At 43.9% G+C, this 15,320-nt stretch overlaps 1 protein-coding gene across 1 annotated transcript in view; it reads left to right on the forward strand.

Annotated features, from left to right (window-relative positions):
* Window positions 1–15,320, forward strand: part of GPATCH1 (G-patch domain containing 1) — a 43,848-nt gene that overhangs the window by 22,674 nt on the left and 5,854 nt on the right. Inside the window, exons 11-17 of the mRNA XM_059151927.1 lie at window positions 1,686–1,982; window positions 3,404–3,582; window positions 4,053–4,180; window positions 5,147–5,283; window positions 5,811–5,977; window positions 11,501–11,717; window positions 13,321–13,428. Of these exons, the coding sequence (XP_059007910.1) occupies window positions 1,686–1,982; window positions 3,404–3,582; window positions 4,053–4,180; window positions 5,147–5,283; window positions 5,811–5,977; window positions 11,501–11,717; window positions 13,321–13,428 (1,233 nt within the window). The remainder of the gene's footprint in view (window positions 1–1,685; window positions 1,983–3,403; window positions 3,583–4,052; window positions 4,181–5,146; window positions 5,284–5,810; window positions 5,978–11,500; window positions 11,718–13,320; window positions 13,429–15,320) is intronic.

The following is a 15,320-nucleotide window of genomic DNA, read 5'->3' on the forward strand; positions in this document are numbered from 1 at the left end:
AAAGCCAGACGCAGGGCTCAATCCCAGGACCCTGAGATCATGGCCTGAGCTGAGGGCAGATGCTTAACCGACTGAGCCACCCCGGTGCCCCCGTATCTCATATTTCTTGAGACTTGTCCTCTAACATAAGTTGGGTGTGCTTTTGAGATCTCAACCCTGGTCTTAAGCTCAGCAGTTTTCAGACTGGGAATAATTGCCAGGAATGTGGTACAGACTAGGACATGGGTGCCTTCCCTGTCCCTACAGAGCCTGGGAACGTGTGATTTTTTTCCTCAGGAGAAAGGATACTGTAGCTCTTTCCTGAATGCCTAAAAAAGGAACAAGTGAGTCTGAAAGTGCATACAAGTGTGGAGAATCTCTTGCAGGTTGTCACAGAAAGACCCACCTGAGAGGTGAACTTGGACTTGGCAATTGGGAACCTGATAGGTATCTCAAATATAATAGACCAGAGCAGAAGTTGTGGTTCCCCACTTCCTATTCCAGACTTGCTCTTCCCCCTATCTTCCCATTGTTAATGACCTACTGCTTAGACCAGAATGTCGGAATCCTAATTCCTGCCCCCACCCCAAGTCCACCAGCATGTCCTCTCAGCGCTGCCCCGAACGTGTGGGGGACCCCCCGTGTCTGCATTTCCGCTGCTTCCATCCAGGAGTGAGTGCCCATCCTCCCTCACCTGGACCATTGTGGGGCCTCATTATTGGTCTCCTTACTTCCCTGCCTTCCTCTCTGCAGTCTGTTCCCCTGACTGGCAGCAGGATGGACTGAATCGTTGTCACTGCCCCTCTTAAAACATTCTAGTCCTTCTCACACTGAAGACAAATCCAGACACCATCCCCCTACCCCTGTCCCTGCCCAAGGCTGTGTGATCCAGCTCTGCCTCCTTTTCAGGCCATATCTTGTCCCCCTCTCCCATAACCCCATGAGGTACAGTCTTGTGACCCTGCTTTCTGCCGTCTGACCCCACCTACCATGACGTGACAGTCACTGGGGCCTTGACGTTCACTGTCTCTTCTGCCTCTGCTCTTCCCTCAAACTTCAGCTCTTTCTTTTACTTAACTCACCACAACTATGATTTCTTTGGAGGAAACTTCCAGGCCTTCCCTGCCCCACATGTGCTAGTGATTCCTCACGCCCCAGTCCCAGCCCTTGTCTCTAAGTCTCCTTTAGTGGTGTCACCCTGTTTCCTTTATGGTCCTCCTCTCATAGCCATCCTCCGGGGTTGACTTTGGGCTTCTCTGAGGCCCACGCCACCAGCTAGTGACAGCGGGGCCCTGTCTGTGGTGTCCTCACAGCCCAGGCCAGTGCTCTGTGGGCGCTGTGACAGGACTGAACACTGCAGGGACAGCTGGCTCTGAACCGGGGCTTGTGCCAGGTGGGACTGTCAGGTGGTGGCTGCTCGCGCTGGCATCTGGAGCCCAGGGTGTCAGCTCCTGCATTCTAGGACCACTCTCTCACTCCATAAATATCCATAAACACATTGGCCTGCACTTTTGTTCGCAGTGAAACATGGGTCTTGTTACTTCATCACTGTCTAGTTCACAGGGATGATAGGAATAGAGATGAGAAACTCCCTGTAAAATACGCCAGCGACATACCTTTGTGACATTGAACTCGTCTGTACCATGATATGTCAATATAGCTGTCTTAGGATACTTCGTTTCTCTTCCTGTTACTATTTTTGTTAGGTTCAACTACTTCAGTGTTGGAGTTTCTGTCCCAAAAAGACAAAGAGAGAATCAAAGAAATGAAGCAGGCAACTGACCTGAAAGCAGCTCAACTCAAGGCCAGGAGTCTGGCCCAGAATGCCTCACGTAGCAGACCCCAGCCCTCCTCGCCAGACGTCGGACACTGCTCGTGGCAGTTGGCCCTGAGTGGTGGGACAGCCTCCACGAGAGCCAGCAACTTCAAACCTTTCGCAAAAGATCCAGAAAAGCAAAAACGATATGAAGAGTTTTTAGTAAATATGAAACGGGGTCAGAAAGGTGGGTGCTAGGTCTGGGTCCCCCCACCTTTTGGCTGGGGGAAGCACTCTTGCTCTTCCTGCCCCAGTCCTGGATTTGAAGTTGCAGCATCCCCCACTCTGCCAGTGTTTGGCTTTGTCCGGTACAAACAGTGCATAGATTGTAGTCCCTGGCTCTTGACCTTAGAAAGTAAGAACAAGTAGCTTGTGTTTCTCCATATCTCAGGTCCCAAAGATAGCTGTCTTAAGTAGAGAACACGCCTTGGCCATGGCTAGTGCTGAAACACAGACCGTGTACTGTTTGCAAATGCTTGCCTTCTCTAAGTGTTGCATTTTACACCAAGAGAACAAGGTCATCTCCCACTTTATCTTAAAATCCTAATTAGCCAGCCCTAAATCATGGTCTAAAATTTTATTTAAAAAGGTAGCTGGCTGTTAAACCCTTACGAGGGGGGAAAAAATCACTCTCCAGTCTACGGGGTAAATTTGGGCAGAGTGAGGAGAGGGTTTGCTGTCATTCCCAGTAGTGGTTGGAAGAGTCGTCAGCAAATGTGAGGCATCGGTTTCTTTCCTTACTTTTTATTTTTGTTAAAGATTTTATTTGAGAGAGGGACAACAAGCGGTGGGGAGGGGCAGAGGGAGAGAGAGACAGAGGAACAGACTCCCTGCTGAGCAGGAAGCCCACCATGGGGCTAGATCCCAGGATCCTGACATCATGACTTGAGCCAAAGGCAGACACTTAACTGACTGAGCCACCCAGGTGTCCCTGAGACATCAGTTTTCAAAAGCAGATGGCGGTCTATTATGTCTTCACTGCCTGCTAAGAACCCACCCACTGATGTTAATTGTTAAATTAAAAAAAAAAAAAGTTAGAAAAAGGAGTGTTTTTCTGCCAAAACCTAGGAAGATACTTGGGATGAACTTTTCACTGTCTGAGAGTGGTACCAAGTTCCTGGCTTCGAAGATTTTTTTTTTTTTTTTTAAATTTTTTTTTTTTTTTTTTAAAGATTTTATTTATTTATTTGACAGAGAGAAATCACAAGTAGTTGGAGAGGCAGGCAGAGAGAGGAGGAAGCAGGCTCCCTGCTGAGCAGAGAGCCCGATGCGGGACTCGATCCCAGGACCCTGAGATCATGACCTGAGCCGAAGGCAGCAGCTTAACCCATTGAGCCACCCAGGTGCCCCCTGGCTTCGAAGATTTAACAAGCATTAGGCCCCAGCTGTTTTTCTCTGTTCTGTGAGGTAGACAGAATTCAACAAAAGAATCATGCTGAGGGGGAGAGCACTATTACCTGACGAGTACTCTCTACCATGCTCTCAGAAACCAGGGTAAGGATTGGTGTCCCTTCTGGATAAAATCTATAGGGATACAGTGGGACCACTGGATATTCTCCTTTGAGTCCTATGTTCTTCCTAAGAGTGAAGCAATTTCTTGTTCCACAGATGCCCTGGAACGTTGTCTGGACCCCAGCATGACAGAATGGGAGCGAGGCCGCGAGCGGGATGAGTTTGCTCGGGCGGCTCTACTCTACGTGTCTTCCCATTCGACCTTATCCTCCAGGTTCACGCATGCCAAGGAGGAGGAGGATTCAGATCAGGTGGAAGTCCCTCGAGACCAAGAGGTCTGTCGCCATCGTGTCCCTACCTGATGAATTTTATTGCATTTTATTATTTTTTAAGATTTTATTTATTTATTTGACAGAGAGAGATACAGTGAGAGGGGGAACAGAAGCAGGGAGAGTGGGAGAGGGAGAACCAGGGAGCCTGACTCAGGGTTCGATCCCAGGACCCAGGGATCATGACCTCAGCTGAAGGCAGATGCTTAACTAACTGAGCCACCCAGGCATCCTCCTTGAATTTTAAAATTAAAACAAGTATTTCTGGTCCCTCGGTGGAATGATCACAATATACACAGCATTATAGAATAAGAACTGATTTTCTGCTTTTAGCTTTCAATATAGTTTAGCAAAAAAACGTTGTAGCATAAGAGCTGTTTTGTAATTTTGAAAGATTGCTTGAAAACTTTCAGTGGAAGAGCAGTCAGGTTAATGGCGTGACCACTTGATGAAAAAGAATAAATGTCTTTTCTCAGAATGATGTCAACGACAAGCAGTCGGCTGTGAAAATGAAGATGTTCGGGAAGCTTACCCGAGACATATTTGAGTGGCACCCTGACAAGCTTCTTTGTAAGAGGTTTAACGTCCCTGACCCTTATCCAGAGTAAGTGAGGAAATCTGCCCTTACATCAGTATTCACTCTCCCGTATTAAAGCTCTCTTTCCCTCTCACCAACTCAGGTAAATTCCCCTTTTCTAGAGGAATTTACTTGTAAATGCTTAGAGTTGCAAATTTTGTAGATTTAACTACTGTTGGTTTGTTACTAAAAAAATAAGCAAACATCGAGGAAGCAAACTTTATACTGAAGACACAAAACTCAGGTATGTCTAATTTGCTGCCTTTTTAATGATGTACATAGAGTTTACATTTAAAAGGTTACTTATGCTAATTTTTTTTTTTAAAGATTTTTATTTATTTATTTGACAGACAGAGATCACAAGTAGGCAGAGAGGCAGGCAGAGAGAGAGGAGGAAGTAGGCTCCCTGCTGAGCAGAGAGCCCGATGTAAGACTCCATCCCAGGACTCTGGGATCATGACCTGAGCCGAAGGCAGAGGCTTTAACCCACTGAGCCACCCAGGCGTCCCACTTATGCTAATTCTATATAAAAGTTTGATACTTATTTGATTATAAACACTACCAAAAAGCGTATAAAATTGAATCAGAGGTTTTGTCAGAACATTTAAGTATATTTTTAGCAGTGCAGCTTTTCCTTTTTTTTTTTTTTTTTTTTTTTTAAGTGCGGGGCTTGAACTCACAGCCCTAAAATCAGGAACTGAGCTGAGATCAAGAGTGAGATACCTAACTGACTGAGCCACCCAGGCACTCTGGAAATACATTTTCAAAGTTAAATTCTAGATCTTACAGGAAAAAAACTGAGGGCTCTTACTAGGGAAAACCTCATTGGCCCTAAGGTCAGTCAACAAAATTCTTATACTGCTTTGAGAAGCAAAATAACCTTCAGGGACCTCTTAGCAGGTAGAAGAGCTAGTGGTGAAAAACGTGAGATGTTATTTCATAACATGAGTTGTTACTAAATTTATGTATGTATGTTTTCTCTTCAACCCACAGTTCAACTTTGGTTGGCTTACCAAGAGTAAAACGTGACAAATACTCAGTTTTCAACTTTCTGACGCTCCCAGAGACAGCATCCTTGCCTACAACTCAAGCATCGAGTGAAAAAGTATCAAAACACCAAGGCCCCGACAGTGAGTGGGGCTTCCTTGGTTCCATGTGCTGACCATGTTCTCAACCCCTATCCCATTGGGAAAACAGAAGTAAAGTCTTAAGGGTACACATAGTGCAAGCTGTCTCTCAATTAAGAGACTTGTTCATGTGAATACATTAGCTCAGGTTGTAGGAGTTCAGGTATCTACTGTTTGAGGTCGGGGCACTGCCTCAGCATCTGCCACCTTCCCAACACCTACAGGTTTGCTGATGTTCTTGGATAAAGCCATCATGGAGAGCTTTCCTTTTGCTTGCTAATTCTTTTTTTTTTTTTTTTTTTAATTTAAGATTTCATCTATTCACCTGACAGAGATCACAAGTAGGCAGAGAGGCAGACAGAGAGAGAGGAGGAAGCAGGCTCCCTGCTAAGCAGAGAGTCCGATGCGGGACTCGATCCCAGGACTCTGAGATCATGACCTGAGCCAAAGGCAGAGGCTTGAACCCACTGAGCCACCCAGGCACCCTTTGCTTGCTAATTCTGATATTACATCTGTGTCCTACCTTTCAGAATCAAGAAAACCATCCAGATGGGATACATCTAAACAAGAAAAGAAAGAAGATTCCATTAGTGAATTTTTAAGTTTGGCTAGATCAAAAGTTGGTCCGCCTAAACAAGAGTCCAGTCCGTTAGTAATCAAAGAGGAAGAACGTGTGATGGAATCACTCTCAGATAAGGTATCGGGGGGTGGGGGGGTCCCAGGTTCTCTTTCTAGGCTGATTGTGGTATTTGTCTTTCTCTGTGATGGTGCTTTGTCATCCTTGGATAAGAGGGGTCTGCAAACTTTCTGTGAAGGGCCAGATATTAAATATTTTAGGCTTTGTGGACCATATCGTGTCTGTCACAATCACTCCACTCTGCTGTTGAATGTGAAATAAATTATAGGAAATGTGAAAAAGATTGGGTTCACCTATGTTCCAATAAAACTTTATTTACAAAGCTGACAGTGGGTTGGATTTGACCCATAGGCTGTAATCGCCAGCACCTGCTCTACATTACAGTAGTTTCAGTCATATCTTTGATCATGAGGAAAGATTATAAACTTCTCTGCCAAGAATGGTTTTCACTCAGCATCAACCACTGAAATAAAATTCAATATATTTTCTTTTGTGGAGAATATAAAGGAAATACCCATTGGGCTTTTTTTTTTTTAATTACTGCTTTAATAGTTACAAGTTGAATTTAACAAAAAGTTTCATTTCTAATAGCCTCATTTAAAATTATTATTTTATTTTTTAAATGAACATGCATTAAAAAGTATAGTTCAGGGGTGCCTGGGTGGCTCAGTGGGTTAAGCCGCTGCCTTCGGCTCGGGTCATGATCTCAGGGTGCTGGGATCGAGTCCCTCGTTGGGCTCTCTGCTCAGCAGGGAGCCTGCTTCCTCCTCTCTCTCTCTCTGCCTGCCTCTCTGCCTACTTGTGATCTCTCTGTGTCAAATAAATAAATAAAATCTTTAAAAAAAAAAAGTATAGTTCAGTGAGATTTTATAAACATATGGATTTATAGAGGAGCGCCTGGGTAGCTCATTCAGCCAAGCATCTGCCTTTGGCTCAGGTCATGATCCTGGTGGCTGAGATCAAGGCCACATTGGACTCCCTGCTCAGTGGGGAGCCTGCTTTTCCCTCTCTCTGTTTGCCGTTTCACTGCTTGTGTGTTCTCTCTTTTTCGAATAAGTAATCTTTTTTTTTTTTTTAAGATTTTATTTATTTATTTGACAGAGGGGTCACAAGTAGGTAGAGAGGCAGGCAGAGAGAGAGGGGGAAGCAGGCTTCCAACTGAGCAGAGAGCCCAATGTGGGGCTTAATCCCAGAACCCTGAGATCAGGACTTGAGCCTAAGGCGGAGGCTTAACCCCCTGAGCCACCCAGGTGCCCCTCAAATAAATAATCTTTAAAAAAAACTGTGGAACCATCACCACAATCAGGAAGCAGATGGTACTATGACCCCAAAAAACTCCCTCCTGTCATACCCTCCCCTCTCTGCAAACGCCTGCCAATCACCGATCTCTTCTCTGTCTCTCTAGTATTGTTCTTTCCAAAATATTATTTAAATGGAATCAGACAATATACATATATAACCTTTTGAGACTGGGTTCTTCCACTCAATATCAATATCTTTGAGATTCATCAGTAGTGTAATATCAATAGTTCATTCCTTTTTATTGCTACTCTGTTGTGTGGGTGAGCCACGGTTTTTGGTCGTTCACCCTTTAAGGATGTAGGGTTGTTTCCAGCTTTTGGCTCTCGTAAGTAAAGCTGCTTTTGGCATTCATGTGCAGAGTTTTGTGTGACTATAAGTTTCCATTTCTCTAGGTTAAATAACCAGTAGTGGGATTGCTGGGTAATGTATACATGTAGATTTCACTTTATAAGAAACTGCCAAAAAAAAAAAAAGAAAAAAAGAAGGAAAGAAACTGCCAAACTTTATACCAAAGTTCTTGCTTTGTGTATATGAAACTCTCCTGTTAGGTGCATACACATTTAGTATTATTTTATCTTTTTGCTGAATTAAATCTTTTATCATTATGTAATATTACTCTTTATTTTTGGCAATTTCCAGTATGTATTTTTTCATCTTTTTACTTTTAGCCTATTTATTTCATTGTGTTTAAAGTGGGTTTTTGGTAAAGAGTATGTCATTGTCCGTGTGTCCTTTTTTAATAATACATTTAGATAATCTGTATGTTTTACTTTGTGTGGTTTAGCCATTGGCATTTAATGCAATTTGTTGTTATATTTGGATTTGGGTCTACAGTTTTGTTTCCTGTCTGTTCCCACTCTTTTTTGTTGCTCTCTTTCTCCTTTCTTACCTTCTTTTATATTACTTGAATAATTATTAGTCTACGGTTTTAATTCATTTATTACATTTTTAGATTTTTAAAAAATTTTATTTATTTATTTATTTGACAGAGATCACAAGTAGGCAGAGAGGCAGGCAGAGGTGGAGGGGGAAGCAGGCTTCCCGCTGAGCAGAGAGCCCAATGCGGGGCTCGATCCCAGGACCCTGAGATCATGACCTGAGCCGAAGGCAGAGGCTTAACCCACTGAGCCACCCAGGCGCCCCTAGATCTATTTTTTAATGATTGTTCTACAATATACATGCCTACTTTTTCACAGTTTACTTAGAGTCAGTATTGTACCATCCTAAGAGGAGTGTGGAATCTTTACGTCTAGGTCCCTTTACTCTACTAGCTTTTTATGATGTTGCCTTATGTATTACATGCAAACACACTGAAAACCTTAGGAGAGTTTTCTAATTTTTGCTTTCAGTTGTTATACATGTTTAAAGAACTGATGAGCTGATAATCCTTTTTATTTATTTATTTTTTAAAAGATTTTATTTATTTGACAGAGGGAGAGAGAGAAAGGGAGAGCGGAAACACAAGCAGGGGGAGTGGGAGAGGGAGAAGCAGGCTTCTTGCTGAGCAAAGCCCAATATGGGGCTAGATTCCACGACCTTGCTGAGCCAAAGACAGCTGCTTAATGAATCAGCCACCCAGGCACCCCTGATAATCAGTGTTACTTACTTGGATATTAAGTATGACTGTTGCTCTTCTTCCTGAAGAGCCAGCTTTCTCCCCTACCATTTCCTCTGTCTGAGGAACTCCCATGTATTTAGCTTTTATTTTTTTAATTTAATTAAAAATTTTTTTAAAAGATCCTATTTATTCACTTGACAGAGATCACAAGTAGGCAGAGAGACAGGCAGATAGAGAGAGAGGTGGAAGCAGGCTCCCTGCTGAGCAGAGAGCCTGACACAGGGCTTGATCCCAGGACCCTGGGATCATGACCTGAGCCGAAGGCAGAGGCTTTAACCCACTGAGCCACCCAGGTGCCCCTTGACTGTTATTTTTTAAATGGCATAAAACCTTACTAAGGGATTCTGGCCCTGTGCTGTGGTGGTTAGGTGAGAAAGCCTTCTAGATTTTCCCAGAAATCGTGTTGAGATAGTCTTTAGATAAGTTTGCCTGAAAAAAGTCTTAGTTCTTGCTTTTTCACTTATTAGCCAGATGACCTTAGGAATCTAGCTTCCATTCTCTGGGTTATTTAATTTCTTTCTTCGAAAACTCTTTCTGAGTTGGTGTAGCATAAAGGGCCAGAACTGTCTGTGAACACGGGTATATGCCAGCTGGCGTTCAGTTCCAGCCTGCTCACGTGACGCTCACATCTGCCAGAAAGACCGCAGATTCCTGGCTTTCCTGGGGAATTGTTGCCATCAGTCCCTGGGCTTCCCTGTCAGCCTCTCTCTCCTGAATTCTTAATATAATTTTGAACAATTTTAAAGCAGTCTCAGAAGTTTAAACATAATTTAGGTACTTTCGTCCCCAAACCATGAGCATAGGTTGCCAACCAGGTGCCAGGCTCTGCTGTGTTTCCTTCAAGACAGGGCATTCCCTATAGAACCACAGTACCTCGTCCATCAGGGTCTGGAATTGGTGCCCATGTATTCCTGCTGTGTCTAATCCTCAGACCCATTCATGTTCCACCACCTGTCCTAATAATGTCCTTTATGGCAGAAAGTGCAGCTTGGGGTCACTTGTAGCATTTAGTGTCACTGTCACGCTCCTTTAATCTCATTCCGCCTGGTACAGTTCCTCAGTCTTGCAGGAACTTGAGGCTTAAAAGATGACAGGCCCGGATTCTGTAGAGTGTCCTCAGTTTGGGCCTCTCTGATGTTTCCTAGGGATTGGATTCAGGTTCTGCCCTTTAGCGGGGGACTACCTCAGAGGGGCCAAGGCTGGGCTCGCACTGCCTCCAGTCAGGTGGTGTCTGGCGTCAACTTGTCCCGTTGCTGGGGCTCGCTTTGGTCCCTTGAGTAAGGTGGTGTCTGCCAGTCTTCTCCATGGTAAAGTTAATTAATTTCCCCCCTCTGTACTTAGGAAGTACTTTTATGCATTTATTCCTTCCTAATTTTTACTAACTTATTTTAATGACCATCAAGGAATATTGAAATATATACATATCCTGTTCCTCATCAAACTGTGGGCCCATGGTTTCCTGTTTTATTTAAGGGCTAACTCAGTACCCTCCTTACTTATTTCAGTGCTCAGATGGTCTTAGTTTCGCCGACTGGAGCTCCTTTAGGTTGGCTTCTGTGTGTTTTCGGGATGTCCCTCTTACTCCGTGAGTTTGTCTTTGCTGTCTGGGCACAGTGATGTCTGGGCTCATCTTTGTGTTGTTTCTCAAATCCAGCTCTGGAATCAGTCCTTTCTCCAAGGTGGCCTGGTTATTTTTAGTGGGGATTGGTATACTTCTCTTCTTTAATTTTTTTTCTGGGAAGAGAGTTTACTCTAAGACTCCAAACATCACTGTCTGGTACCAGTTTTCCTCCTGCGGGTATTTGTAACTCTGCTCCAGAAACTGGAGGTGACAGGGTACGGGGAGTGACCCCGCTGAGTGAAGAGAACCAGGTGAGAGAGTCCAGACCCACTGCCCCAGCACGCATTTGCACTATGAGTGTGTCCTTGTGTCAACCCTTGTCTGGCCTGGGTTCTTGAGAGGGCACAGTGGAAGGACTGGAGTGGATTCTGAGACCCGGGGCTCTCTGTCTGGTCGCTGCTATTGGCACTTAGCACATTGGATTACCCCACGCCTGTCTGGGGAGAAGCTGTTGGTGGGGAGGGGTCGTGTCTTCTTTATGCCTTTGCTCTTTGTTGATTTAATTGAGTTTGTCCCAAGTCACTGCTTGTGTCTCTGGAAAATCTGATTGTCCACAGCTGGGCTTCGTTGTAGGAATGGCCACGTGTGATCGCAGAGGGAAGTTCTATGTCCATGGTAGCCACATGCTCCCAGTGCCCTTCCCATTTTCTCGCCAGCATTTTTTCTGAGTAGACGGCCTTCATGAACCTCTCATCTTGGGCCTCTGAAGGCTTGATTGATTCTTGTAAGCAGGCCAGAGGCACTGTGCTAGTCCGCCCTGCTTTTTGTGGGTCCTTTGCCTCTCTGATGCATGACTGATGTCGAGGAAAGTCTTCAGCTGCTCCTACCGGTCGGCTTGTTCTATAGTGGCTGCATCAGAAACATCACAAAAATAAATGTCACATGAGCAGTCATCGTTTAGTTAGGCAGAGCGTGGGTGTAGAACCCACGTACCTGAACATAAACGTGTGTGTGTCTGTCTGACTGTGTTTCTGTCCACCCAGAAGGTCTGGCTCCCCTCACCTTTACTTCATTTCTGACTCTTATTTCATTGTTAATACAGAATATCAGCAAAGGTGTGGATTCACAGACTGAAGGAGAAGGGAGCCGCCCATCCATGGACTTATTTAAGGCCATCTTTGCCAGCTCGTCTGATGAGAAGTCCTCATCCTCTGATGATGAGCAGGACAACAGCGAGGATGATCAGGCAGGTCCTGGGGATGGCGACTTCAAAAGCTCCCACGAGACTGACTCAGTGGAAACCTCATCTGCGGCACGCGGTGCGTGGATACTTCAGCTTTGGGGATCGAAATAAGCAAATGATGTCTCTAGAGAAGCTGCCTCTTTGTTTGGTGTAGAGTTCTTTTTTGTCTTATTAATTTAAATTCAATTAGCCAACATATAGTACATCATTAGTCTCAGAGGTAGCGTTCAACAATTTATCAGTTGGGTAAAATACCCAGTGCTCATCACATCACATTAGTGTGTAGTTATAACCCAGGATAATTAGCAAACAATGGTGTTTTAATCTTTCACATTTTTAAAAAAGATTTTATTTATTTATTTGCCAGAGAGAGAGATCACAAGTAGGCAGAGAGACAGGCAGAGGGGGAGGGGGAAGCAGGCTCCCCGATGAGCAGGGAGCCCGATGTGGGGCTCGATCCCAGGACCCTGGGATCATGACCTGAGCTGAAGGCAGAGGCTTAACCCACTGAGCCACCCAGGTGCCCCAAATCTTTCACATTTTTAATGGTGGCATCAGATATAAATTTCTGGTGTATTTTTAGAGTAGCCGTGTTTGATAATACTGATTTTCCTTTTTACCCTAGTTGAGAAGAATTTAAAACTAGTAAAATTTTTGTTTAAGAAATAGATTATTATTATTATTATTTTTTTTTTTTACCTGTTTGATGATGAGATACTAGGATTATGGGCAACATTTGGGTCTGAGGTATACAAGGGCTCTTCCCCGTGCCGGGAGTTTTGACACAGAAAAGGAGACCATTTGGTGCTTGCAAGTGTGAGAGACTTTCCAGATGCTTGGGTGGGTGAACAAGAACGTCTCAGCCTTTGGGTGGCCTGCTTGCCTGTCAGTCTGTGGTGGACTTGGGTGTAATTTTTTTAGTGCCTTTAACCAAAAAGTTACAGAGAGGTATTAAATACTGTTTATTCTTATGTGATTTGCAAACACCTGTTTCACATTTCTGTGGGGGGAAAAAGCCACCCAACTTAGTTTTTATTTCAAAATGATTTACACTTAAATTGTAAAAGCTTAAAAATATATAAACAGAGAAAGCTTAAGTCCCTTGGAATCCTACTTCCCCAAGATAAACATTGTTAATACTTTGATGTGTATTTTTCTGTACTTTTGTGTTTTTCTTTCCACTATCTGAAAACAGTTCTCAAAAAAAAAAGAGATTATTACTATGAACATGGTAATTTATTTGTATTCAGCTTTTCCCCTCTTTGATAATTTATTTTGAGTGAAGTTAAACTTTCTGAGCTGGGACATAGTCTTAGATCCCTGTTTGTAAGTTTTTGTTATCCTCAGACGACATCTTTCCTTGAGGCCATCTTTTAACCCTTCAGGTGTCAGTGAGGTGGTCCCGAGCATGTGCTGTGCAGACCCCTGTGTTTCAGCCGCTGGTGCACTTGGTGCACTGACTTCCCAGCTCAGATGTCCACGAGGTTTGCGGTCAGGTTCGCATGTTTACAGCTGTATCCTCAGGGCCTGGCGTGAGCTAGTTAAGCAAAGTGGTGAAAAAAAGCACACATTATCTGGTGGCAACAGGTATTAATTGAAGAATCAAACACATTAGGATTAGTATAATAGTATTTACTGTTAATATAAATAGACAAAATTAATACCCTGGTGTTTTCCAGCTAGCGAGCCGGCACCCCAGCAGCCCACACCTTCCTTCCCAATACAAAAGCTGCAGATAGATGAAAGAGAAGCCTTCGGCCCGCGGCTGCCTCCCGTCTTCTGCCCCAGTGAGTTGAGAGCTCCTTGGTTCACCCGTTTGCGTCGGCACCTGTGTCTCCCCTGACCTGCGACAACTCTAACCATGTTATTATCACCTCTACCCGTCTAATCCAACACAAGGTCGACCACGCACATACAGTTGACCTTTGAGCAAGGCGGGATTTAGGGGCGCCAACACCACGCACAGCCGGCAATCTGCCATATAACTTTTGACTCCCCCTAAAACTTAACTACTGATAGCCTACTGTGGACTGGAAGCCTTACCAATCACACACACGATTGGTTAACACTTCTTATGTATTTCATATGTATTATATTCTGTATTCTTACAGTAAAGTAAGCTAGAGAAAAGAAAATGTTAAGAAAATCATAAGGAGAGAAAAATACCTGTGTAGTACTGAGCTTATCGAAAATAATCCACACATATGTTTCTGGTTTCTTTGTTCTCAGCCACATTTTGAATCTCATTGCTTCCCCCGAGTGCCTAAGTGATAGCTCTTGCTTTATAGCCCCAGAAACCTTTCAGGTTTTTTTCTTTCCAACACCTAGATAAGTACAGTAGCATCCTGAGCGTCTCAGATGTCACTTTGAGAAATAAAAACAGTAAAAATCTAGGACACAAAGGTAGGTGAGGAATTTCAGGGAGAAGCGTTTTCGGAGGCTTTTTTTTTTTAGTTTGGCTAATGTAGCAAATACAGTAAAAGTAATTCTGTCAGAAGTAAACCCTGCCGGGGTGCCTGGGTGGCTCAGTGGGTTAAGCCGCTGCCTTCGGCTCAGGTCATGATCTCAGGGTCCTGGGATCGGGTCCCACATCGGGCTCTCTGCTCAGCAGGGAGCCTGCTTCCCTTCCTCTCTCTCTGCCTGCCTCTCTGCCTACTTGTGATCTCTGTCAAATAAATAAATAAATAAATCCTAAAAAAAAAAAAAAAAGAAGTAAACCCTGCCCATCCTCCTCCCCCAGGATCAGTCAGCAGCGTCTTGAATCGACATCTTGTTCAAGTATTTAGACGGGCTTATCCTCTCCTTGAAGGCCGGCTTAGCAAACATCTGATAACCCAGCCCAGGAATATAGATGATATATTTCTGTTATTTACTTTATAGCTTCCTATAGCACCCACATATAAATACTGATTTATGAAGCTAGCCTTCAAAGAGGTGATTAAAAAAAAATGTGAGGTTTTGAACAGCTGCGGTGAATGTATTTCTGATATGCTTTAGTTGTTCAGATCTTCAGCTTAAAATAAGTGCTTCAACATCTAAAGCTGTTACTTATGCCCATTTCCGGACCACCCTTGAGAGCCTTGTAACAGTTAATAACTTGATTTTGTTTATGGGTTATCAAGGGGAAATGGTTTTTAAAAATTAGCATTAAAAAAAAAAAGGTTGGGGAGGTCAGATTTTTTTTTTAATTATTTAAAAGATTTTATTTATTTATTCGACAGACAAAGATCACAAGTAGGCAGAGAGGCAGGCAGAGAGAGAGAGGAAGAGAAGCAGGTTCCCCGCCAAGCAGAGAGCCCGATGCGGGGCTCCATCCAAGGACCCTGAGATCATGACCCGAGCCGAAGGCTTTAACCCACTGAGCCACCCAGGTGCCCCGATTGGTCATTTTTGATGACTACATACATTGTGTTCTTTTGATGCTTGTTTTCTAGTGTTCAAGCTTATAAGACAAATTCATATATAATGTGCTTTCATAAGGGAGGATGATGTGAGAGGAGCTGACATTTATGTGCCTAATTCTAGGCTCTGGGTTTCATGGGCCTGGTTCCATCCAACCCTCTGTTGAGAGAGCAGGGATTCTTACCGTCTCTATTCATAGCTGGGGAGACTGAGGCTTGGAGAAGTTGACCAATGAACGGAAGGTCACAAAGCTGCGGCTGGCAACCTCGAGCTGAGG

This window comes from Mustela lutreola, chromosome 16 (genome assembly GCF_030435805.1).
Source record: "Mustela lutreola isolate mMusLut2 chromosome 16, mMusLut2.pri, whole genome shotgun sequence".
NCBI classification, from domain to species: domain Eukaryota; kingdom Metazoa; phylum Chordata; class Mammalia; order Carnivora; family Mustelidae; genus Mustela; species Mustela lutreola.